At 34.8% G+C, this 27545-nt stretch overlaps 1 protein-coding gene across 2 annotated transcripts in view; it reads left to right on the top strand.

Moving 5' to 3' along the window:
* Positions 1 to 27545, top strand: part of FSIP2 (fibrous sheath interacting protein 2) — a 129320-nt gene that overhangs the window by 65649 nt on the left and 36126 nt on the right. The window contains exons 16-19 of one of the 2 annotated variants that reach the window (XM_037849900.1): positions 661 to 9718; positions 12000 to 21427; positions 25040 to 25546; positions 26927 to 27027. In XM_037849900.1, the coding sequence (XP_037705828.1) occupies positions 661 to 9718; positions 12000 to 21427; positions 25040 to 25546; positions 26927 to 27027 (19094 nt within the window). Of the gene's footprint in view, positions 1 to 337; positions 9719 to 11999; positions 21428 to 24841; positions 25547 to 26926; positions 27028 to 27545 lie in introns of those variants that run through there. The other variant, XM_037849899.1, reaches the window with a different exon arrangement.

Genomic DNA, 27545 nt, shown 5'->3' on the forward strand with positions numbered 1-27545 from the left:
GCTCTTTGAGTCCTACTTCTGTCTTGGCCCTTATTTTCTATCTAAATTAATTTGTTCCTTTACTTCATGATTTATCCTCGGCCTCCCTATCTAAGACAGTTTATGCTAATAATCTTTTGTTGGATACAAAACCATTCAATCCCTGTAAAAAGCATTAGTTTTTATTGTTGCCTTTCAATTAAAGCTTAACAGTTAGTTCTAGTCATTTCCTCATATATGACCACAGGCTCCCCCCTACAGCAGGGATGGAAGGTGGCTAATTTTCTGCCTTCACATTCTAGCTAGTCAGATGGCTATGAAGGCACCCAAATATTTTTACATCTGTTTTGAGAAATAGTTTGTTAGAAATAATCTGGTGTATTTAAAACAAGATTTCTTCTTGCCAAAATACTTGCAATATGGTAATAATTTTGTTTCGTGTATTGCTAAATAATAAACAACCAGCAATAAATGCTACAAAAAACAAACAAACAAACAAACCACTTCTTAGGGAAATTTGAATCCAAGGGAATAGTATTAAAAATATTTCACTGCATAATACCATGATAGTATTCTACTTATTCATTCTTTGATATAAAACATTAAATGTTTGCCTCTATTCCCAGAATGCAGTAAATTGTTATATGATTTTCTTTTCATTCCTACTTGCCTCCTTACTAGGTAACTTCTGAAGAACTGAATAGTATAATTCAGAATATAATGACTTGGGTTGTGGCTACAGTGACCAGTATATTATACCCAGCCATCACAAAGTATGAAGAAAGGTTGCAAAATAATACATACTCTGTGTCTGATGAATCCATCCTTTCTTCAGATAGTTCGAGTTTCTGTAGCACATGCAGTGAACAGTTTACATATGGAAGCTACACATCAGCAACAACTAAAACATTTCAGACAGGGCCCTGTGCATTGGCAGTTGACATGTCAGTAAGGCAACCAACCACATCTTTAAAACCTCCTTCTGCCCATATAGAAAGAACAGTTGTGGAAAAAACATATCACAGGAAAGTACAGTCTGTAACCTCTGACCTTAAATATAATAAAGCCAGAATGATATATGCATACCCTACGCTCAGAAGTTGTAAATCTGACAGTCAACTTTTAGCATCATTTGACACAGGCACAAAAAAATCTAAGGATGCTACCACTGAAACAAATGGCTTAGAGAGTCCATTGTTTTCTGATCAAAAAACAAAAGCCATCAATGAGATGAAGAATTTAAAGAATGTTTTTGTTAACTTTAAATGTCACCTAAAAGGGGAAACTGAATTGATTTTAGAAAGCATTTTTCAAGAAATAATGTCTGATTTAACCCAAGCCATTCCCTCTCTTTCTTCTGTTACTGCTGAAGTTTTTGTTGACCAAGGGGAGGCTGCAAAAGGAGACTTGCTTTCCAATGTTGATATCTGCTCTGTAGCTGCTGAGATTGTGGAAAATATGCTTGAGAAGCTAGAGTCTGCTGTTGAGAAAAAATATGTTGAGATGTTTTCACAAGAAGAGCTATCTGTCCACAGTAAACCAGGTATAACAACTGGTAGAGAAGATTTCATTCCAACAGATGGAAAACCTGTACAATCTTCATTGCCTGATACTTTGGAACCTATGTGTGATATTGCAGAAGATATGGTGCATTCCATTTTAGAAAAGCTTATGACTCTTGCAACTTGTAAGCAAAATGAACTACCTCAGCTTGAAGACACAACTAAACTTCCCGATCAGCAACAGATGACAAATCCAACATGTATGTTCCTTCCAAGAGCTGACAAAAATAAATCTAATACTGAACTTGGAGCTGCCAATGGAACTGTTAAAGAAGAAATACAAAATTTAATATCAAATGTTTTTTCCCAGTCCTCTCTGGTTGGTTACATAGAGGAAGCAATCAGCACCATACTAGGTTATGTACAAACTGAACTTAATAATGAGAGACTTATTGCATCTAAAGAAACAGTGGTACTCCTTCAATTACTGGATGACATATTCAGTCAGCTCCATGGGGAGCCAGTAAAAGCAGTTGTTCAAAAGGGTAAATGCCCCCAACTGAGAAATCCTTCTGACACTGAAGAAAAGTACAGACTCACTGACACTAGATTATCTAATGGACCTAAATCTGGAAGACCATTCCCACCTATTAATGTTCCTGGCATGGTCCTTTATTCTGAGGATGATAATGAAGAAATAGACAAAATTGTGAAAAATGTGCTTGATTCATCTTTCAAAGATGAAAAAGAAAAATTAGAAGAACAGATTCCCAATCATCAGTTTACAAAGGGAAATGCTTGTTTTCAGTACAAAAGAAATATTAAACCACCTACAAAGTCTGATTCTCGAAGCAAAGTTGCATTTCGTGATCAGGGATTAAAGACTGACCTCCCATCTTTTAATGATAAGGATCTTTTAAAGGAAAACCCTTGCTTGAATAAAAGTATTTTGCTTTTCAGCCAAGATGAAAAGCATCAAATACAAAAGTCTTCAGAAAGCATAGTTAAAAATATTCTAGTAGAAATGATCAAGGACATATCTTCTGTTCCTCTTGGTCATTTAGACAGTAAAAATGTCAAGGAACCATCCGTTTTTGCTTCCAGAAAACCTCAATGTCTGTCACATCAAGAATGGATGGACCAGATGTTCTCTGCATCAGAAATCAGTACAGTGGCTCAAGAAATAACAGATGCTGTATTAAATATACTTCATAAGGCTTCAAGCTACATTCCCAATACCGCCACGTGTTCCATTTGCACATCAGTTCAAACTTCTCTAGATAAGTCTGACATTCCCCACGTGGTCAAAGAAGCACCAAATAAAAAGCCATTAAAAATATGGTTTGACAGCAAAAAGAAAGTAAAATATTTATCTTCACTCAATATAGATCCTGCAGAGCCATGCTCACTACAAAATGGAGAAAGTGGACCTGAACCTGTAGATGACATTAATGATAAGATCATTAATACAGTTTTTAAAAAGCTCAAGTTATTTATTTGTCCAAAATTGCAAATGGACGTCAAACCTTCTCTTGCCAAGCAATCTGCATTACGATGTCAACTTAGTGCTTATACAAGTAAAGTTGTAAACATTGTTTTGCATGCTATCCAGAGTGAATTGGAACTCAATAAGAAAAACCTGAATATTAGGGAGATAGACTCTACCAAAACACCTAAAGGTGCAGGATTTTTTGCTGACACTGATAAGAAATTAGAACCTCTTGTCACAAATCTCAATGATGACATTGTAAGAAGTCCTTTAGTAACTTGTATTTGTGAGATATTATCAAGTAGAAATGCAGATCAAAGCAATTTTTCACTCCCTTCAAATAAGCCAAGGCCTGAAACCTCATATGAATCTGATAACATTGATAAACAAAACATTTTGCCAGGGAGGCAGGATAAAAAATCTGTTTTCTCTCATTTTCCTAGTGTGCATGAAGCAGTTACCCCTGAAATACGCAAATGTTTGGCTACTCCATGTCCTCTTCATAGTGTCTGTGATGGAAGGGATCTCAAAGAGTATGCCAGATTGCAAGTGTTGGATAGAATTGGAGATACCCTATTGGAAATGTTACACAATCTCATAGGAATCCTTCCTTTATCTAACTCATCTTTTAATAAGCAAAACAGAAAGAAAAAAAATGAGAATCAGCAAACGACCACCACATTGCAGTCTAACATTCAGCTCATTTCCAGAACAATTTTGGAATATATTCTTGAAAAACTATGTAGTGTTGACATGGATAGCAGATTAGCGAGACCTGGATTTAAAGCTGTCTCAGAATATATTGACATTGACAGCCTATCATTTGATTCAGTTATTGAGGAAATGGCCAGATGCACTGACATAATCTCCAGCCTTGTGTCCAGAATAGTCCAGGAGGATAATATAGAGGTGCCTAACAACAAGGCAAAAACTACTGTTCCTGTGTCTTCCAAAACAGGGAGCACAAAAGAAATGCATCCAAGTAAACTGAAAGCTGTGGCTTCAGATATTTTTAATATGGTTTTTGCTAAATTGGAAGGGTTTGCCAATGGAAATTTAGAAACTCTGGATTCTATTAATGATGGAAATAAAAAAAGCAGTAGTATGGACTGGGAATGTGAAAGTCCCAGTATTTTCACAGATACACATGAAAAACTATTGCAGTCTGCTTTATACATGCAGGCAAAGAAAGTATCAAGTACTATTTTGAAGGCTATTCAAACTGAATTAAATGTGAACTCATCAGATTTGAGGACAAGTGTAAAAAGCCCACCACCTGAGAAACAAATGCTTAAGAATACGGTCAATTTAATTTTAGATGCAGTATCTTCAGATATATTTAAGGAAACTGAATCTGATGAGAGAGATATTGAAACTTACCGATACCGGCCAACCTATGGAAATCTTCTTCCTGGAGGTGCTGAGTCAGATTCCTTTGTAGAAGATGCTGCACATACAGAGAAAGAATTTAATGAAGAGAAAACACCTTCAGAAGAAGAAACTAAGTCAGATTCCCTTAAACAATGGGTTCTAGAAAGAACCTTAAACAAAATTGAAGTGGAACTCAAAGAACCAGAGAAATCTCCAGTTGTGCCCATTGTAAGAAATATTTTAAATGAAATTTTTCAGAATGCTTTAGTCAGTCAATTAAATGTGCTTCCTCTCTCCCACTCTCATTTAAGTGGCATCCCTCACAGTGTTGATGAGCCAGTTGCCTACGCATCTGTTCATTTCATGGATAAAACAATGGGTCCTTTAGTGTCAGAAGCAGATGTAACTGTTGTTGCAGATGATGTTGTTAGAACTGTATTTCATAAACTTTATTCAGCTGCCATGACAGAGAGAAATGCAAGTGAAAATAGGTATAAAACTATCACCTTTTCAGCAAATGTTTCTTTTTATGAACATACCAGTGTAGGAAAGTCCTCTGTTACTATGCTGGACAGAAATCCTTGTACATTTCAGTCTGGATTTAATGTTGATAAACAAGCCAAAGTAAATGTAGTTGAAGATATTGTACAGACAATATTAACAAATTTAGAAACTTTTGCTACTTCCAAAGTAAGGTCTCTCTTTTGTCCCCAAGTCAATTTCACAGTTCCATTGGCTTTATCTATTCAGCAGGATAAGAGTACATTAATCAAGGCATTATCAAACAAAGATCCATATTCTGAAGATCAGTTTTCCTGTTGCTCAGTGGATCATAAGTCAGAAAACACCAACTCAGTATGTCAGCTCTCTTTATCTAAATTAAATGCTTATGCAACAGAAGTAGCTAAAAAAATTTTACAAGGAATCAAACATGAATTAGATAAAGAAACAGAAAGTCCTTTCTTAACTCATAACATTGTAGTTTCTGAAAGTATTGCAAGTCAGATTGTTAACACAGTGTTAGATATCATATCTTCTAAAGGCAAATGTGTGAAAAATAATCCTGACAAAGAGATTGATTCAAATCAGCAAGAAGGTATTATTGAGAAGTTATTCAATAAGAAGGAATATCGGAAAGTACTTCAGTTTAAAATACAAGATACCATTGAAGGTGTCTTAAGTGACATTTATGAAAAAACCCTGGATCAGAATAACCTCTCACTTGCTGCACCCACTCTAAAATGTAACATAGATGGTAAACATTCAGGAGCAAACTCTGAAATGTTTATTGAGGGTGCAAATAAGATTTTTCCAAAACTTTCAATTCCTAAATCAGATATTATTATGATATCCAATGATATAGTGGATATTGTTCTTCATAATCTTAGTTCTGTTGTCATGCTTGGCATAAATGCAAAGGATTGTACTTCTGCAAAATTGCCCCTGACTTTTTGTGATATGCTTCCAAAAGCAGAGTGTCAACAGTCTCTTCTTATGGAGTCAAAAAGTGAAAGAAAAACAGTGTGTTTTTCATTTTCAAGACATCCAAAATCAGCTCATGCTGATGACGGTCAGTCAACTATAGTAGAAGAAGAAGACAATAAGAAATCTGTTACTGACCCATGTGAGGAAAATGCTAACTTCATTAGTAAAACTATTTTCAATAGGCTGGACTATTTTGCCACTGAAAGAATAAATTCATTAATTACTCTTGCTTTCCAGACTAAAGAAAAATCATTTGTTAGCCCAGACTTGGAAAATTGTAAACAAGATGACAGTGTCTTTCATGAATCAAGCCAAGTTGAATCAGATGTGAATGTACTGAAATTATCAACAACTGAAACCATTCTGAACCAAGAGCTCACAGATTCCACTTTTGCCAGTTACAGAGAAAACCTTGGCTCCATAATGCCTCTATCACAAGCTCATCTTAAGGAATATGCTGATACTATTGCCAGGGCCATTTTGAAGCTTATTAAAAATGACTTAGATCTAGAAATCCAAAAGATGTATCCATGTCCAGAAAATGTGTCATTCCAAGAAAACATTTTTGTGAGTGAAATTATCAACAGTATCTTAAAGATTTTATGTAATAAAAGATCTGTAAAGGAAATTAGCTTTTACTCAAAACAGAACCCTAACTTGTTTTCACAATTAACTATATCAGATGAAATATTGCTGGGACAAAGAGAGAAGGAAAAACCCACTAAATTTTCTCTGTTTTCAAAGAACCTATTAGAACAAAATCAAATGACATCAGAAACAGAAAGCCAGATAATGGTTTTGGAAGAAATATTTATGAGAAATGGAGAATCACGACAGGAAGGAAAAACTGCATTGATCAGTGCAGTGGAAGAAGTTTTAAATAAAGTGTCTCAAAGAGTAATGGAAATCATAGACCATTTGCCTCCATGTCATGAAATCCCCCACTATAAATCTAATTCTAAAAATAAAATATCAAACGTAACACGAAAAAAATCCTTGCAATTATATATTAACAGTGTAGCAAATGACATAGTTGGAAGTGTTTTGGGGAAGATGTACAGTGTGGTTGTGACATCCTTATATGAAAGTAATAAAAACAGGGGAGAAGTAAGAGCATCTGACAACAGTGATGCATTACCAATGGAACCATCATGTATCAGGGGAACTAAACAAGCAGGAAAAGGAAGTGATCCCTCTAGGTATGTGATACCACAGGTTTATCCTTATGTAGGCAATCAAAATGTGTCTTTATTGGAAAACTCCTTTATGCAATATTCTCCATTGCAAGTGGAGAAATATTTAATACAAATGGTTCTGAATAAGATCACCAAGTTTACCTCATTGCATCTAGAAGAGAGCTCATCCCCTGAACGTTGTCTTGATGACCTGCAATCACTAAAGCTATATGGTTGTAAAGTCAGTCCTAAGGGAAGCCCTAAGCCAGGTTTTAAAACAAGTTTAAAAGCAAGATCAAAAGTTACCTCTTTGCCTAAATTTAGAACAAAACCACACCTAGGACCTCGTGGTACTAAGGACAAGAGCAAGACTAAGTTAGGTTCTGTAGAGAAGACTCCAAGAGGCAACCGGTCCAAGACTGCCATTGGGCCACCACACATCCTGTCAACAGGAGATGCCAAAAACTTACTAGAAGCAAAATTGCCCACTTTGGAACTAAAAATGTATGCCAAGGACATAATAAGTAATATACTGAAAACAATTGTGAAAGAATTTGAAAGGGTGAAGCAAAATAGAGCAATGGTAAATGTACAAACTTTACCATCTGATCAAATTATGGCAGCAAGTGAAATAGTAAATACAGTTTTGCAAGGATTGTATGCTACAGATAACCGCAATGTGGCTTATCCGATCAAATTCTCACATCTGAATGATCATATACCCTCACAGGGGAATATAGGTGTAGAGTCCCTGTCCAAACCACAAGCATGTTTTTTCTTAGAGAATGTTTCTTCACAGCTAGAACAGATTTTTCCTAAAAAAGGTATATTTCAAAAGATGTTTGATAAATGGCAAACAGAATCAAATGACATTGAAAATGAAAAGTATAAGCTATTGATTATAGCTGAGAAAGCATTGACTGAAATTTCAATAAAAGCAAAAGAATTAGAACATTCTATTTCACCTTTAAATTTGCCACCTCTTGAGACTTGTGAAAACAGATCCTATAATCGTTTTAAAGGAGCTTCTGCTAGAGCTGAGGATTCCAAATCACAAATCAATATTTTTGGAAGGGAAATTGTTGAAATGCTATTTGAAAAATTACAGCTATGTTTCTTGTCCCAGATGCCCACCTTACATAATAAAGACACCCCAGCAGTCAACAAAGAATGCACTACTGCTAAAAGTAAATATGATTCTCCAACAAGACACATCCTCAGCAATGTACCAATTCATAACACAAAGTCAAAAGACCATATTTCTTTGGGCTCTAGCAACCAAATTGTTCGAGAGATTATTGAAAGGGTTTTAAATATGTTAGAGTCATTTGTGGATTTGCAGTTTAAATGTAACTCTAGATATGAATTTTCTGAAGTAGTGAAAATGCCTATAGAAAACTTTTTTCCTGCCCAACAGAGACTGTTAAGCAAAAGGATGTTACCAAAATTACAACCGCTGAAAAAGTTTTCTGATGAATCCAAGTCAAGCACTATTTCCAAACAAAACATACAGAATACTTTTCTAGAGGTTCATTCATTCCACTCAGAATTAATTACATATGCTACTAATATTGTCAGTGACATGCTTGGTATAATTAAGAACAAGCTAGACAAAGAAATAAGCCAAGCTGAATCATCTTCAATTAGCATATTGGAAGAGAACATTATAGCAAGCGAAATCATCAGCACACTGATGGACCAGTGTACTCATTTCAGTGAGTCATTGATCAAAAACCTTCCAAAGGAAACTTTGTTTGAAGGAGGTGAAAATCCCTACATTGTTAATCAAGTAGAATTAGCAGGTAATGTGAAAATGCCCACATCAAAGTTGAAGGAAGCTAGTTTCGGGAATAACTGTCCACAAATCCCTGTACCTGACTTGGTGTTTTATTCAGAAGATATGAGAAAAAAGTACAGGGCTTCATCAAGTTTACCCTCATACATCAGCTCACCGACACTATTAGAAGACACTATTAAAAACTCAGAGCCAATGGGAGGGCCCAATTTAGAAACTATACCATCATGCTCTAGAAAAAAAGTACAAGGCCACAGCTCAAGGAAACCTAGCTTCAGCCATTTTGATGAAGCCCTAAAAGGAAGCAGCTCTCTTCCTGAAGGCAGCATCTTACAAAAACTGTTTAAGAAAGCGAGTGACTCCACAGAAGCAGGCTTAAAGCAAGTCATGTCTTTCATAGAAACGGGAAATGGTGAAAATCCAAGAGTGTTTCAGTATGAAACCCTAAAACCTGTTGCTGAGGCAAACCAAATTCAGACAACTGTTTCTCCCCTCAAAATATGTTTAGCTGCAGAAAGCATCGTCAATACTGTGCTGTCAAGCTATGGCTTTCCAAATCAACCAGACATTAATGAAAGCATGGAAACAATGAAACCAATTTTCATATCAAAGCAAAACCCTTATTCTGTAATGTCTGGAGAACAAAAGAACGAGGAGAGAAGTTTGCTTACAATGTGGGATAAAACAACCAACTGTATACCTGAAGAAGAAAGCAAAAATCCTGAAGACAGCAGAGGAGATTTTTCTTTATTGCAGATATGGAAAAATAAAAATTCTACAAATATAGAGAAAATGGAGACACTGGAAGAAGTTGAAATCTTTGCTTTTGCTGATCGTGAACTAGGTCCAAATGAAATTCATCTGATAGCAAGACATGTCACCACGTCTATAATCACACATTTCCAGAACTTCAAAACTAGAGGTAAGCAAGAGGTGAGAATCTGCTTTTAAAAAATTGTCATGATTTAAGAAAAAGTCAAAGGTATGTTTAAAAGATATGCTTCCTATCCAAGAAGCTATGTCCCTTTTTTTCTGAAAATAGCGTTGGTGGTGGGGTGACTTTTTAATTGCTTTTTAATAAATCAGGGTGCTAAAAAGAAAGTTAAACGTATGTGTGGTTTGAATTTGAAGGGATGTTGCTCAGTTTTCTATATTTGCTGATGAGAGAAAATGAGACTACTTTAAAGCAGAGGATTTGATTGAACATGACATATGGAGTTCCAACGCATGTTCAAAGTTCTTATAAAAGACTTCTTTATTATAATCATACTATGTAAGTAGTTAATTGACTGAAGGTTAATGATTCAACTTCTTTTCGAAATGTACACTGGTACTAAACATCTTGTTTTATTTGCATTGCAGTACTGTGACTTAAAATTCCTTTTAAGTGTAATACTCTAAACATATCCTTACAAGGATGATATTTGCTCTGCCTTTCTAAGAATGCTTATATGTCTGTATTTTAAATCATATGACATTTTTGTATGGCAAAAACTGTTGGTTATTGACAGTTTCATACAGTTTAATCATAATACTATTATAATCTTGAAATGGATCCATAGTTCCAGTTGCCAATAATCAGTTGCCACATTCCCAATCCAGAAACCTAACTTGCAACATTCAAATAGGAGAACACATACTACCAGTCCTACCCCCTCCATAAGGAAGAAATTTTCTGTTCTTAGGACTGGTATTCTATAAAAGTCGACAGTTGTACCTCTGCAATTGTAAACTCATAAATAGGCTTTCTCCAGGCATAGCCAAATTGATCTCAGAGAATTAAAGAAAAAACAAACAAAAAAATCCATGATTCCACTCCCTTGGTACTTGGTTCTTTTTATCAAATCTATTCTCTGTTCTTAGACATATCTAGAACCTTCCACTGCCTTTGCTCATGCTCCTTCTTCCACTTACAACACCCTTTCCCTTACTCCCTCATCTCTGCATGGCCAAATCCTGTCTAGCTGTCAAAGTGCAGTTTAAAGCCTCTCAGGGGCACAAAGTCTTGCCTAATGCCACATCCTAACTAGAAGTAATCTTTCCCTCATCAGCCAATAAATATTTGCTCAAAGGGTGAAAAAATATTGTTTCTAAGATAAGTGTTAATAAAACACTAGTTACCTAATTTTATATAAAATTTTAAGAAAATGCCAGTGCTTAATGTATATGAAAACACTTAAGCCCAAATCTAATCCTGGTTTTTACGCTGATTTTATTCAGTGCTTAAATGACTCTTGGGCAGGTTACTTCTCTGAGGATCAGTGTTCTTAACTGAAAAGTGAAGGACTTGATATTTTTCAACATTATGCCAAAAGTGCCATAGAGGTAAAGGTGGAAAAGAGGGAAAAGGAAGCAGTTATCTATTAACTGCACTGTAGATAGCACTGTCCTGGGTTCTGTCAGTGTGGAGTAAAATTAGTAGCAGGCCTGTGTTCTCTCCTTAATAAGCATACGTTATGTGGGACCATGTAATATATAAAACACTGCCTAGGTACAGTTAAAAACATTATCTAATGAAGAGCTATACTATATTATTAAGTTCTAAGGAAATTCTGAGAAAAAAAAGAATGTACTGATCTGGCTCCCAGAAGCTGACAATCCCAACTATGTGTATGATTTACAACAAATACTCTGTTAAACAAAACAAAAAACAGAGTCCTATGCCTGACTGAACTGACCCATTTTTGTGATAAACTAATCTGGGGTTAAAGTACTGCCAATTATTTTAGTTAAGTTAATATTGCAACAAAACTCCCCAACCTCCTAAAAGTAATTCATAGAATAATATTAAATGTTTTGACTGAACAGATTTTTAAAAGAATATACAGATTCCCTGGAGATCACTGGAGATACAAGAAGATGCAACACTAAACCTAGAAATCATTTTTCTGCCACAGAATTTCTAGCTTCTTAGAGCCTATAACCATAAGCAAGATAGACATCAGCACTTGACTTAGAGATTTGAATTCTTTAGGGCTATTTTCTCACCTTCCGGGAAATAATAAAGGTTCCAAAGGTGGGAAATGACTGTTAGAAGAAACCCAGTTTCTTATTTGACTAAGATTTTCTTTTTCTTTAGTGAGGGTTTTCTTTTTCTTTACCCAAGAAGAAGTTCATATGTAATTTTAATTGCCAGTATATTGAATTTCCGTATTTTCCTTAATTCATGTTAAAAATGGTAACATTTTCTTTTTTTTTTTAAGTTTCCAATGAGGAGAAGGTGTCTCTTGTATCTACATTGTCAAGGAAAATGTATGAATCAAAACAGCCTTTAGGAGGCATACATCGTGATTCTTCACTTAATCAGTTTTGTGAACATCTCACTGAGTTGGTCATTTCCCATATAATTTCCCGTATTTCTGATGGCACCAAAGAGACTCAAGAAAAAGTGAATGCATTGGAGAGCCAAGAAGCAGCATTTAAAGAGATTATTTCAATTCATTCCCAGGTTTTTGAAAGCAAGTCAATTCCTATTGAAGAACTTGCTTTATGTGTGTCTGAAATCATTATTCAAATCCTTTCTAATAGTAACATTATAAAGGCTGACATGACACAGCAAAATCTCTCTATAAAAACAAAATACATTTATACCCCAGAAGTAGCTGCTGCTGCCTTTGATGATCTCTTTCAGGAACTCTTGGTAGGAGTAATTCATGTACTGTCCAAAGAAATAGGAACAAATCATCACCTTAAAAGCAAAGGAAGAAGCAAATCATTTTCCATGCTTAGGAGCCATGCTATGCCCATTTGCAACAAAACAAATACCATGGAAAGACAGACAGGCCCCAGAGAATGCGACTCATCTACACCCCAAACTGATGAACTCATTCAGAAAAATAAATTAAATTATCTGGCATGTAAATTAGACAATTTGATTGGTAGCCTAAAAACACGTGAATCCAAAGAAGTAGTTAATAAAGTTTTTAATATTGTTTTAGATTTATTTTTGCCAGATGAATGCACAGATGATACCATGAATTCTGGTAATACAGCAAAATCATTTTTTCCATCCTCAAATAGTCAGCAAAGTAATAGCATACTTGGAAATAACCTAGGTCTCTCCCCGAAATCAGTTTTTCTTCTCAATGTAGTGTGTGAGAAACTTATTAGAACACTGCTGGAAAAATGCACAAGCACTGTCTTCCTTGATAATGACCCTCTTTCCAATGAAATGCCAGCAAAGGAACATCAACTTTTTAAAATACTTCACAGTGTAGAAGATGAAGAATTTGATTGTTGTAAGGGAGCAATGGACTATGAACCATTTCAAGGAGATTACATGTCAGACTTTTTCGAAAATCTGGCAGAAATGGATCAAGACTTATTGTCATCAGAATCTATGCTTACTCATATTTCCCACAGCTTGGTTAAATCATTGATGGAAAAATTAACCCACAGTATACAGCAAGCCCCCCAAAGTCTGCCTTTTGCAAATAAACAGATGAAGTATAGGACAAGAGAAATACAGTCTAGTTTCACAAAAGCAAAAAGGCCTGAATTAACAGAATTAGAACAAGATAAAAACTGTTTAGGATTTATGAGTTATGACAGTAATCCTTTGACAGGATCCCTGAATGATCCCAGTGTGGTAGGCTCCAAAACAGCATTTGGTAAGCAGTTTTCAGTAAAATCCTCACTTGTGTCACCTTTTAGACAGGAAACAAATGAAATGGATACAACAGCCATCTATAACATGCTACATCCAGGAGACATGAATATGGGTGTTTATTCAGCCACATTTTTGGAGGAAATAATTTCTGAACTCTTTTTTAATCTCTCTACCTCATGGGACAAAGATGAAAACATCACCGAGGCTCGGCTCACTGAGATGAATACATTATTTGTCAACGCTGTGGTGAACAAGTTTAATAATACTCTAGTCACAGTTTTACAGAACGCTGAAGAAAAGTTATGTTTTCCACCAGTCCATAAAGAAACTGTTAGTAAGATTGTTAGCTCAGTTTATAATGATGTTTTGCAGCAATATAAATTGAAAGTGACCTGTGGTAATCATCTGGCACATGACAATACCTCAATAGCAGAGCAAATAACTAATGGCATATTGCTAGAGATTGTAGACTACCAACTCCCATCTTGCTTCAGGGGAAAGCTCATGCCTACTTCTTTTTACCCTCTTAAAGCTGAAATTATATTGCAGAAACTTCAAAATAACCTGAGAGAATTTAATTCCCAACCCAAGTCTTCAATATGCTACAGTACCATGTTACCACACTCATTTTTAGAAGATGTCATCAGAAGGCTTTTATCTCAACTCATTTCTTCACCCAGCGAGACTTCTTCTTTGGGAAAGAAATATTTAATGAGTTCAGATTTTAATGAAATGTCCACCCATATAATAAAGAAGGTTATGTCCACCATTTCAAAACATAGAATTTGGCTCACTACATATGACAGTCAATATTTATATACAGGAAAAAACCTCCAAAAGATGGTGGACTCTGTTTATAGTAATATTTTGCAAATATCTGACTCCCTTATTTCAATACAGAAAAATATAATAAGGCAAAACCCAGCTATAGTTGATCAAATAGCCAGTTTTATTATCCAAGAAATTATTGAAAATCACCTTCAGCCCTTTTTATGTGGAGGGAGTTTACCTCGTCCAAGCACTCCATTAGATGAAATATCTAATATGGTTAAACAGGTTCTCAGTGAAGTCACAGGGTCACACGGACCCCAGAAACCATCACCCTTAGGTGTTTACCCAGATGCATTTATAGGGGAAATTGTTGCCAGGCTTTTATCAAAGATCTTCTCCCCAAATTGTCACAGTGAATTTGAGTTGGAAAAAATGACCCAAAAAATAGTAAATTCAGTAAGTAACCATTTTGACAAAGTAAAAATTGGCCTTCTACATGATGACAAAGAGCAGTCTTTCCCTTCTGTAGATACAGATATTGTAGATGAACTTGTTACCTCGGTTTATAGAAATGTTTTAAAACAGCATGGGCTTGACTCTGAGGTTGATAAAGAGTCTAAAAACAGTGATATTTTTGTTGAAAATATTACCAATTTACTTGTAGCAGCTATTTCAGATTACCTTCTTCATCCTCTGTTTTCTGGGGATTTTTCAGCTTCTTCCTATTTTACCTCAGTGCCTGAGAATATTGTTCAAGACATCCTTAGTACCATCAGGAAATCTACCACACCAAGCCAGCATTTATCTCCATATAACACTTTGCTGCCATATACGTTTTTAGAAGACATGATCAGAGTACTATTATGTAGAATCTTTCCTGCTGCATCTAGCATGGTTCCAAACAGAGAAGCCCCAAAAGATAGATCAGGAGTGAACTTCAATGAAATTGCTTCGTATCTAATCAGTGATATTAGGATGAAAATTTCCCAACATGAAATTCGATTTTCAAAAGATGAAGAAGAAGCCAAGTATGTTTATTCAGAGGATTGTGTTCAGCATCTTGTTGACTCGGTATTCAGAAACATTTGGCAAAGCTCTGAGTCTCAAGAATCAGTTGAACAAAATATCACAAGTAGTAATGATGATCTTATTGATAGAATAGCAGGTTTTATTATTAAAAATATCTGTCAACAACATCTTCAGCCATTTCTGAATAGAAAGTCATTACCTACTTCATCCTGCACATATTTTGATGATGAGAGAAGGCAGGTTTCTTATGCCAGTGTTTATTCCTCAACCTTTTTGGAAGATGTGGTCTCTGGGGTTTTAAGCAAAATATTCCACAGAATGTTAGGCATTGTGCAAACAAAATCAGAAGATGAACTGTTTGAAACAGCTGAAAGACTCATACATTTGATAACAGAAGAATTCTCAAGAGCCCAAGTAAATGTCCTAGAAAATGCTGAGGAACTATTGTGTTTGCCTCCAGTAGAGAGAGATGTAGTCACAAAAATAATTGACATGGTGTACAGCAGATTTTTGCAAGAATATGAAATGGAAATAATACCCAATAAAGATTTTCTAAATGACACAGAGACATTGGCTGCAAAGGTAACTAAAATCATCCTGGCTGAAATTTTTGATTTCCGAATTCATCCGGATTTTATTGCAAAACTGGCTTTTAAGTCATATTCCAAACTCAATGCTGATGTTTTGATAAAGAGAGGTAAATATGATATTAGTAAATCCAGTCTCCGAAGAAAGGCTTCAACACTATATACTACTATGTTATCACATACTCATTTGAAAAAAATAGTTACTCAGCTTATATCTCAGATGACCCCATTGGCCTCCAGTGAAGAAGACCCAGATATTTCTCAATCAGACTTAAGTAATACAGTCATGAAACTGATCAGTGAAATCATGTCAATAATTTCAAAACATGCAATATGCATTACTAAACATGGAAATGGAAAACAAAGCATGCTTTCAGAAAAAGATATCCAATCTATGGTTGATTCCATTTATGCTGATCTTTCAAATTCAAATTTATACCAGTCTCTTACAAAAGATAAAAAAGGCATAAGTGACATACCTGTTTCAAAAATAGCAAGTTTTATAATAAAAGAAATCTTTAACCATCATATTCAGTCATTTTTATCTGGAGATAAAACTCTCTTTACAGCTGCAGTTGATCAAACTTATAAACAGAAAGCAGTAGATCCTAAACAAAGAGAATTGTCTTTCATTGTGAACTCAGCTGTATTTTTGGAGGAAGTAATTTCTGAGCTTTTATGCAAAATCCTTTATGCATTCTCACATAATGTCTTGGCTGCTGAAAACCCAGATAAAGCAAAAGCCAAAATTACTGACATTGTTACAACATTAGCAAAATCTATTGTTCTTGAATTCACCACATCAGAGATTTTAGTTGCAGATAACTTTGATCAAAATCTGTGTTGTTCAGAAGCATATAAAGAAATGGTTCAAAAAACAGTCAATCTAATTTATGAAATTATATTAGATGAATATAAATCCCTGGTTCAAGTATACAAAGCTATACAAAGTGACACTATTTGTTTTGGAAGGAAAATATATAATTTGCTATTGGGAGAAATTTATGATTATCAGGTTCAGTCATTAGTTTCAGGAGAATTAGTATCTTCTTCCTATTCTTCCCCTCGAGCTGATAATATCATCAGAAATGTGCTTGACATCATCCTGAAGGACAGTTATTCCTTGCCGTCATATGTTACTGTGTTGCCTCGTTCCCTTTTAGAAGATATGATTTACAAACTTCTAGTGCATATCTTCCCTTCAACTGACACTGAAAATGAACTAAAAGAGGAGGTGCCACCTGATCATGAGTTTGTAAATGCAGCTTCAAAACTGACTGATGAAATTATAAAAGAAATTTCTGAGCATGAAATTCAACTTGCCACAGCAGAGGAGAATGCAGAAAGTATGCAGTTAGAAGTGATTGAGAATTTGGTTGACTCCATATGTAACAATATTTTGAAAAAGTCTGAATTCCAAGCTGAAGTACAGAAAGATTCAAGCAGAAAAGGAGGACCCTTTCTTAGTAGAATAGCTGGCTTCATTATGAAGGAAATTATGGATCATCATCTAAAGCCATTTTTACGTGGTGAAGAAACATCTCCTAGCGACTTGTCTGATTATGACCATGTCTCTGTACTGGTTAAACATGATGAAGAAAAGACACAACCTTCTCTTTACTCAGCTACATTTCTGGAAGATGTAATTGTTAACCTTGTTCATAAATTTTGTTCTCTTCCAAATATTGCTGAAGATTCTAAGAAAAAAGAAATACAAGAACCAGACATTGTAGGGTTGGCTATAAAATTTGCAAATGCTCTGATAGGGGAATTTAGGAAAAGTGAAATTAAAGTTCTCCCAAATGCTGAAGAAATATTTTGTTTTCCACCAATTGATAAAGAGACTGTTGATAAAATATCCAATTTTGTGTATTATCAGTTTATAGGAAAATATGGATCTAATGATATTCAGGAAAATGATAAAAGTAACATTTTTATAGAAATTATTTCTGCTTTAGCCCAAAAGGCAATCTCTGCTTTCAAGATTCAACCACTTTTTTCAGGAGACTGGTCTTCCACATTCTTTTCATTTCTGAATCCAGATAACATCACCCAAAGAGTTCAGCATCTACCACAACAAACCTCTGCGCAGATAAACAGATCCTTAACAGAGAACCAACTTATTTTGCCAGAACAGTCATATAAACATACTTGTCTAACTGCAAGCCAAAAAAATACACTGGATACCTTGGAAATAGATAACAGTGCAATGAGTAGAAAGAAAAGTTTCAAAAATGAGGAGAAGTCAATGAAAAGAGGTGACATCTATGATCCAATAATTCCCTCTATCACCAGTATTATGAAAAGCAACATGATTAACCTAGGATCAGAGTCAGCTGCAAGTATGGCAATTAAAAAGAAAGAAGATGAAAAGAAAATGGAAATTTCAATTAAAAAATGCAATGAGAATGTATCAAAAGTTACTTTTCCAAGTACTGGCATGAAAAGTAAGGATATTCAGGAACCAGAATTAAGTTCAGCACTAAAAAATAATGAAATTGAGAAAAAAAATATATCAGCTCCAAAAGATGATAGGCAAGGTGATGAAGATCACACACATTTTTCAGTAGCTACTGATGTTACAGAATATGAAAAAGTAGTACTGGGACCAGACGATGTAAAGGAGAGTGACAAAAAAAGAAAAAGTTCATTAAAAAAAGATGACAAGCCATTTAAATTATCTTCTCTGAAGTTCAAGGAGAGAAATACAGAGACCACAACAGGGAAAATTTTGAAAATTGTCTCCCAAGAGCCGAGGAGCAAAGGAAGGAGAGACTCTCCAGCTCAAGCAGTTATGGATAAGGAAAAATACATGGATTATGAATGTGTTCAAAATGTCATTGAAAATATTTATGACAATATTTTAGAGGTATCTTCTCAAGACTCAGCAGATGATTCAAAATCCTATTGTCTCCCAGATGATAAAGCATTGCATGTAAGTCAAGAGGTTGGCAAAGATTTTACACATCCTGCTTCAGCAAAGGATTTCTCCTCCTCAATTAACAAATCTGTCCATGACAAAGAGAAGGTAGAAGAGAAAGAGAAAGTTAAAGAGAAAGTTGAAAACATTAAGAGTGAACCAAGTAGACCAGACAGTTCACGGCACTCATCAAAAAATAAACCTGGAATTTTTCCTGCTAAATTTTTAGAAGATGTTATCACTGAAATGGTTAACCAATTGATCTTTTCTTCCTCACCAGAAACACAAACACATGATGAATTTCAAAATGTAACTGTTGATGAAAATAAAGCTGAACTCTATGACACAGCTATGAAACTGATTGATTCACTTTTAAAGGAATTTTCAGATGCTCAAATTAAAGTATTTAGGCCAGATAAGGGAAATCAGTTTTTCCCACCTGCAGATAAAGTGTCATCAGTTCATAAAATACCACCCAGGCAAAAAGAATCAACTACAGAGGAAGCGTCACCCAACAGTAAGTTAACTGTGGACAAAATACCACCTCTGCATAAAATGATTAAAAAACCCTCATCAAATAAAGTACTTTTTCAAGATAAAAGACCAGCAATTGATAAAACATTGGTCAATAAAGTTGTTCACTCCTCTGTATGTGGTATTTTGAAGGAATATAGATCTCAAGACTCCATTTGTAAGAACATAAATAGTAATAGAGAAAATGTAGCAAGAAGACTATCTAATGCAGTGATAGAAGAAATTTTTCAACATCAGCTTAACTTGCTACTTTGTGATGAAGTTCCAGCATCAGCATGTTTGCCTCTAGAATCTAAGGATGTTGTCAAAAAGATTCAAAAGGTAGCCCAAACAGCCAGCAAAGAATGTCAGACATCATCGCCATATACCATAATTCTGCCTCATGAATTTTTAGAGAATGTGATTTTTTCTCTTTTATCTAAAATTTTCTCAACAGTGTCCAACACAAAAGCAGAACCTTCTGAGGACTATTTGTTCACAGAATTGGATTTCCTTCAATTAAAGTTAATGAGTACGGTTATGACAGAGATCTCCAAAGATGAAGATATGATTATACAGTATGTAGAATCTTTACATCCCAATGATGATGAAATTATTCAGTTAGTTGTTCAGTCTATCTATAATAACCTCTTGCCACAGTTTGGATCCCAAGAGATCATACAAAATTGCGTAACCAGTGGATGCAGAATCCTTACAGAAACTATAGTTGAATTAGTTCTACGAGAAGTGGCTGGCAATCAGTTGCAGAATTATTTTTCAGGAGAGCTAACTCCACATCAGTGTGCAGAAATTGACAGTGTCATTGAAAATATCCTTAAAGATGTCATCCAAGCTACTGATGTTCCCCAGTCTCAGCCATCACATGCTCACAAACTTCCTTATAACATCATAGAAGAGATTGCTGTAAAATTTTTATCAAAGCTTTTATCTATGTTTCCAAAAGTTGATAAGGAAAGACACAAATCTCTAGAAACTGAAATGCAAAAAGTAATTTCAAAAATCTTAAATTCAGTCCAAGAATTTATCTCTAAAAGTCAGATTAAGGTTGTACCACCAGCCAAGGAATCACCGACTGTACCTTTAGCAGACAGTGCAACTATTGAAAAAGTAGTCAATTCTGTTTATACCAGTGTCGTAAAGCACTCTGGCTCGCATGCTTCTGTAATTAAAGATTTAATAGGTAACAGCAGTGTCCTCTCTGATATAATAGGTTTTTTAATGGTGAAGGAAATTTCCAATTCTGAATTTCAACCTCAAGTAGAGGAAGAAGTGTCAAGTTCAGAATTAGTTCTGGAAGCTGTCCAAATTATGGAAAAAGTGATTAAACTTATTGATGAATTTAAGTCTCAGGAAAAGCCTTCATCTGGAAAAGGTTCTGTGTTAGATGCCACATTTTTAGAGGAAACAATAGCTTTGTTCTTGGCTAAACTAGCAAGGTTACCAGGTGCCGCAAGCAAAAATGCAAAAAACTTATCAAAGCCTGAGTTAAATAAAATTGCGTGTCAACTGACAAAATCTGTGACAGCTGAAATTTCCAGAAGTAGCATTAGTCTTGTAGCTGCTAATCCTGACAAACACTTTTTAAATCCAAGAAGTACAGAAATGATTTCTCAGGTTGTTGATTCGGTTTATACTCATGTACTGAAACAAGCTGGAACCCATAAAGAATTTTATTATGATATAAAAGGTACAAACAGATTCTTCCCTAAAAAAGTAGCTAGTTTAATTATTGATGAAATTTCCAATTTTCCGTTAGATATGGTTAACTCACAGAATCTGAATGATGATCTCTTTGGAGATCTGGATGTTGATCGAATTGTTCAAAAGGCACAAGAGCATGCTGTTAAAATGGTCCCTCACTTAGAGAGAGAGGAGTCAGATCAAGATTTAAATGAAGGGGAATTTCTGGTTAAAATAGTTCCACATATTGGAAATAAACCAATCAAAATAGATCCAGACATTATTTCACAGCACTTAGCAGTAATTTCTGTAAAAACTCAACCTCTTGAGAGACTTCAGAAGGAATGTTTAAAAAGAACTGGACATAGCATAGCAGAACTGAGAAGAGCTTCAGTAAGTGGAAGAAGTTATTCATCAGACACATCTAATGTAGAAAAGACAAAGAGAGAAAGACATATCTCACTGAATAGAATGGGACGACTGGATATAAAACCCTTTCAGGTATGTGCAAAAGGCAGTGGGGAAAAAAAGTGAATAGTAAGACATAGTTTTTCTTTTGTGATCCAGTCTTCAAACAGGAATGCATTTTTGTTGTTGTTGTCCACCCTAATAGCAGAATTGGCTGCCCTGGTTCTTCCCATACAGTCTTAGGGTGTACAGGAACTTGCCTTATCAGAGCTGTGGCTTACACTAAAGGTCTCAGATTTCCTAAGTCAGTCAGATTGAACTGACATTTTTTTTTTAAGAATGTAGCTATGGAGATATACCCTTAATACTGAAACCACACCAACTAGAATTACAGTCCTCATTTGAAGATTCAGAAGAAACATAGTCTATTATAGTTCCTTTAGTTCTTCACTATAGATATAAAAGGCATTCAATAGGGCCAGTTAATAGAATATCAAAAGAGCACACTTCTATAATGGTTTTAACTCTTCAAACTTAAGGTTCTACAGACATATATTACTGAAAGCTCTTAGATTACAGGTGCATAAAATAACTGGGTACAGGACAAGGTTAGAAGAGGAAAGAAAGACTAATATAGTAAATGTGAAATAAGAATAAAAAGTGTTATTCTACAGTTTTAAGTAAAATTTGTTTGAACAAACTGTAGAATAACATAATCTAAAATCAATATTTAATCATCTGCAGAATTGTCTGTCACAAATATTATTCTTAGTTACCAGCTCTTTTTATTCAAGACATTTATAGACCACAGAAAGCAGGAAGAGGATATTTAAAGCAATACAATTACCTTTGTCCTCTTTAGAGGAGGAAAAGCCATCCTAAAAAGATAAACGTACAAATAAATAAATAAGCAAACATAGGCAACTAAGACATATGATTTCGCCAACCTGGGCACCAATGCTATCCAAAGACAGAAGTACAGTAGATGAGATTCAGGGAACTTAAACACCTTGTTGGCTCCTTCTCAGTGTTTTATTCTCTGTTCTCAAGTACCGTAAATTGCCAACACACCAGACACATGAATATTGAAAGTATATACATTAGAAAATTCCAAAACCGTGTAGAATAATTTTGGATTTACTAAACCACCGATTCCTGTCCTGCCACTTGCACAAATAATCAAAATTGGTTGTGTTTTAATTTCTTAAAAAGATTCTTCCTATATTTTGTTTTCTACAGAAGATAGTCCTTTAGGGCACCATTATCTGAATAATACAAAAGGATGTCAAGATCTAGCATTACTCAGTGATTATAATTTAGAGGCTCTGTGCAATCATCAAAGGCTACAGAAATGGGGAAATTCTGTTATTATAATTGCCTTTTTCTTGATATACCTTAATATTGACAAATGGAAAGTGATAATTTGGCTAGGAAGTTGAGAAAAAAATGATTTATGTTTTGAAACTTCTTTTGGAAAATATGTTCAAAGGATCAGAAGTGGAGGAATCCAGAGTAAACTGCAAAGGCCTCCACAATTTTGGCTATTCATCTTTGTTTCTTTACTAGAGAAGTTGTGGGTTTACACAACAATCATGCAAAAAATACAGGATTTCCACATACCGCACCACCACCAACACCTTGCAGTGGTGTGGAACATTTGTTATAATTGATGATATTCATAAATGTACTATTAATTAAGGTCCATTCATAAATGTACTATTAGTTAAGGTCCATGGTTTACCTTACGGTTCACTGTGTAGTGTAGTTCCATGGATTTAAAAAAAATTGTATTCCGTTACCATAAATACAATCTAACATTTCCCCTTTTAATCTCATTCCCCTTTTAAGTGCATTTCAGTGCTATTAATTGTGTTCACAATGTTGTGCTACCTCACCACCATCCATTATCAAAACATTTCCATCATTCCAAATAGGAACCCTGTACCTTTTAAGCCTTAATTTCCCATTCCCTATTGCCCTATCTCCTGGTAACCTATATTCTAGATTCTGACTCTATGAGTTTACTGTTCTAATTATTTCAAATCAGTGATATGCAATATTTGTCCTTTTGTGTCTGGCTTATTTTACTCAACATGGTATCTTCAAGGTTCATCCATGTCATTGCCTGTATCAGGACTTCATTCCTTTTTACTGCTGAATAATATTCCATTGTATGTATATACCACATTTATTTATCCATTCATTGTTTACTAGACACTTGGTTGCTTCCATCTTTTAGCAGTTGTGAATAATGCCACTATGAACACTGGTGTGCAAATATCTGTTTCAGTCCCTGCTTTCAATTCTTTTGGGTATATACCTACTAGTGGGATTGCTGGATCATATGGTAGTTCTATACTTTGTTTCCTGAGGAACCGCCAAACTGTCTTCCACAGAGGCTGCACCATTTTGCATTGCCACCAGCAGTGAATGTGTGTTCCTATTTTTCCACATCCTCTCCAACACTTGTTACTTTCCTTTTTTTAATAACAGCCATTCTAATGGGTATGAAATTTTATCTCATTGTGGTTTTTATTTTGCATTTCCTTGGTGGCCAGTGATATTGAACATCTTTTAATGTGCTTTCTGGCCATTTGTATATCTTCTTTGGAGAGATGTCTATTCAATTCTTTTGCCAATTTTTTAATTGGGTTGTTTGACTTTTTGTTATTAAGTTGAAGAATTTCTTTATATATTCTGGATATTAAACTATTGGATATGTGATTTCCAAATATTTTCTCTTGTTTGTAGATTGTCGTTTTACTTTCATGATAAAGCCCTTTGATGCACAAAATTTTTTAATTTTGATGAGGTCCCATTCATCTATTTTTTTCTTTTCTTTTCTTTTTTTTTTTTTTTTTTTGCTTCTGCTTTGAGTGTAAAGTATAAGAAACCATTGGCTAACAAGGTTCTGAAGATGCCTCCCTACATTTTCTTCTAGGAGTTTGAAAGTTCTGGCTCTTATATTTAGGTCTTTGATCCATTTTGAGTTGATTCTTGTATAAGGTATGAGGTGTAGGGGGTCTTTTTTTTTTGCAAACAGAGACTCAGTTTGCCAAGCACCACTATTCATCAGTTTTAAAAGTCATGGTTAGGCAGCAGTTTGCTTTTTACTTGAAAATATCTGCCTGTAGATTACCCTGTGATACCCTACCTAGGATTTTAGAAAAATATATTATTAGCATGTCTACCACTGCTGCAAAATTTTCAAGTGAATTTTTTAATAAAATTTTATTGTGAACTTATGTACCTAACAGTGATAACTTTCAAAGTACAATTTAACAAGTAGAGAGCAAATTTCAAAGAATGTCATGGTTCACAGTTCCACAACTTCAGCTATTTCCATTATTGTAAAATATACATACAGAAAGGTGTTAAGTTTCAATGTACACCTCAACAAGCAGTTCAAGTGAATTTTTTAAAAAACAGTAAATTATTTTGAAGCCAAATGTAAATTATAAGCAAAAGAAAGAACCTTATGTTAGACTTTTCTCTCTTTTTTTGCAGTAAGTTGCAGTAAATAAAATAAGCTCCGTGAATGGAAAAGAAATTATTGATATCGACAAATATTTTTTATTATTTTCTTTTTGAAAAAAAATTGCTAATATACTAGCAATCGTATAAAATAGTGATATCACAGTAGAACCACGGGAAAAAAATGATTGAGGCATTTGTTTTTAATATCCATTGTACCTTCAATTCTAGGCTGTTTGCAGAAATTCATTTCAGAATATAAGAAAGCCTGATATAACCAAAGTGGAGCTTTTAAAAGATGTAGAGAGTAAGGAAGATCTTATCATTCGGTTAGTAGCTCATGATATTGATCAAGAAGATTCAGAAACTTGTATAGAAGAGGGGCTGATTTCTGATGAAGAAGAAGTTGTTTTAGGGGAGGTTATTGCACGCAAAGAATGCTTAGCAGAACTATATGAAGATCAAGCAAAAGAAGCCATGAAGCCAATTGAAAGCAAAGTTGTTTCTCCCAAGCCAACACTAAGCACGAGCAGCCTGAAAAAATTTTTATCACTAAGCAAATGTTGTCAGCCCACATCCAGTACAAATATTGAAAGTATTGAAGAAACTTCAGATCAAAAGACAGAATCTAAGGAGAGACAAGTTAAAAGAGCTGTTGCTGAGCTTGACGTGGCCACCTGCTTAACAACCTTGACTGGCACAGATTCTTCTTTTTGGGAGAAAAATTCACAGTGTAGTGTAAGTAAAAATGTGTTTGTCAGTGGCCAAATGTCTATGGAAAAGGTAGAGATCATCACAAATTCTGTCCAACAATTTACCTTGGTTAGGCAGAAAAGGATACTAATATGGTTCCTGACAGTATCTTCCTAAGCCTGATGAAATTACAATATAAGGAAAATAATTAACAATTAAATCCATGAACCACATATGAGAGAAAACAGAAAATGGAAATCAACTAAGAGAAATTCAAGATAATTATTTAAAACAACAGATACCTTCCCTTTTATACTTTGGTAAATACTCATTGACAGTTTTGCATGGAGAAATACCATGCTGGAAGGACAGGATGAGAAGTAAGCTGAGGTAGAACAAAGTAAACAGTTTCTGCACAAATTAGGATTATCTGTCTGGTTTTGAATAATGACTCTGTCACTTAATAGCTATGTGACTTTTGGGCAAGTTACATAGCCAAATTTTTTCTGAAAATATACTCAGCCAAGTCACCCAAACTTAATCAAAATATTCTAAATATCATCCCTGCAATTAGCCCATAACATTCCACCATCATCACAGCATAGAGCTCTTATCCCTGGTTCCTTACCCCTTAAACGATGGTCTTGAATCCAAAGACCTTTTGGAATAGCCAGCCCTGTCCAAAAATTTATGCTGTAACATGTTTCCAGAGAATACATACAATTTTGGATTTCCTAGTGAGACAATTTTCTTGATTACCCATTTGAAGTAATTCCCAGGTTAACACCAAAGTTGAGATGTGTCAGAGAAAAAGAACAACTTTTTCTTTTCTTTTTCTGGTCATTTCAGAAGCTTCCCAATTCAGTCATCTGAACACATCCCCTGATCTGTTTGTTGGGAAGCCATGTGTTATTTCATGACCAAATGTATTCTGCAGAGCAGTTTTCTTGTACAGCATAGTCAGAAATTCTGGCTTCTTAGATAGCTAAAGAAATGCTATAGTGTAATATTGGCAATGATCAAAATGGATTATATGAATAATCCCATTATTAGTAGCCTCTCTTTGATATTCTAGCATCACAATAAAGGTTTTCTCAATTTTGAACTCAGTGAAATATGAATAATTTAAAAATATTTGTAAAGTACAGAAACAGAAGACTATATTCTTCCAATATTGTTCTAGGTTGATATTTAATGTCTTTTGAAAACCCAGTATCATAATTTAAATCATCATTACTGAGCCATTGCAAAGACTTATATCGGAAGGAACGTTTTGATTGGAATTATAGGGTCCATCCATTTTTTAAGTAATCTCTGAAACTTTTATCTCGTGACAATGTAATTGAGAGTGCAAAACATGTCAATAAGATGAGACAATGCATATCAAACTGTACTTTGTATAATATTTGATTTGCATTCTTCCAGAAAGAAGAAAGGAGACTTATTACTGAACCAACACATTACTTTGTGCACAGAATTATGAGTTCATCATCGTATAACCAAGAAGACCTGATTTCCTGTGCTGGGTACATTAAATTAAAGCAATTCAAAAATAGAAATCTGAGATGAAAGTACTGCTATAGGAAGAATGAAATCCCTGGTAAAACTGTGAGGAAGCAGTTGTTCAGCCCTGTACCTTTCCTCATTCCTCCTCAGTCTTGTCCCCATTGGCTGCCCACTTGTTGACCTCCCATTCCTATCTGCTCTCTCCCATTTCTCCTTACTTGACCTCTGCTTCTTTGTTTTGAGACTTGCCTTCTTGTATAGTGATGTCTTGGATCAAGTATTTGCTTAGGTGTTAGAGTTTGTTTTTTGTTTACCTGGAAGACAGGCATTGGGTCAACAATAATATGTATGCTATTGGCCTGTTAAGAAACCAAAGAAGAAGAGGAGCAGTGTGAATTGGAGCATTCAGAGAACAATTTTAGAAAGCAGTGGAATTTGATGTTGGCCTTTAAGGATGGATAGGATTTACATGAGAGTAAGACAATCCAAGTTGAGATGACTGTAGAAGCAAAGTCTGGACTGTGTGGTATTTTTAGGG

Source organism: Choloepus didactylus, chromosome 9 (genome assembly GCF_015220235.1).
Source record: "Choloepus didactylus isolate mChoDid1 chromosome 9, mChoDid1.pri, whole genome shotgun sequence".
Taxonomy (NCBI): domain Eukaryota; kingdom Metazoa; phylum Chordata; class Mammalia; order Pilosa; family Megalonychidae; genus Choloepus; species Choloepus didactylus.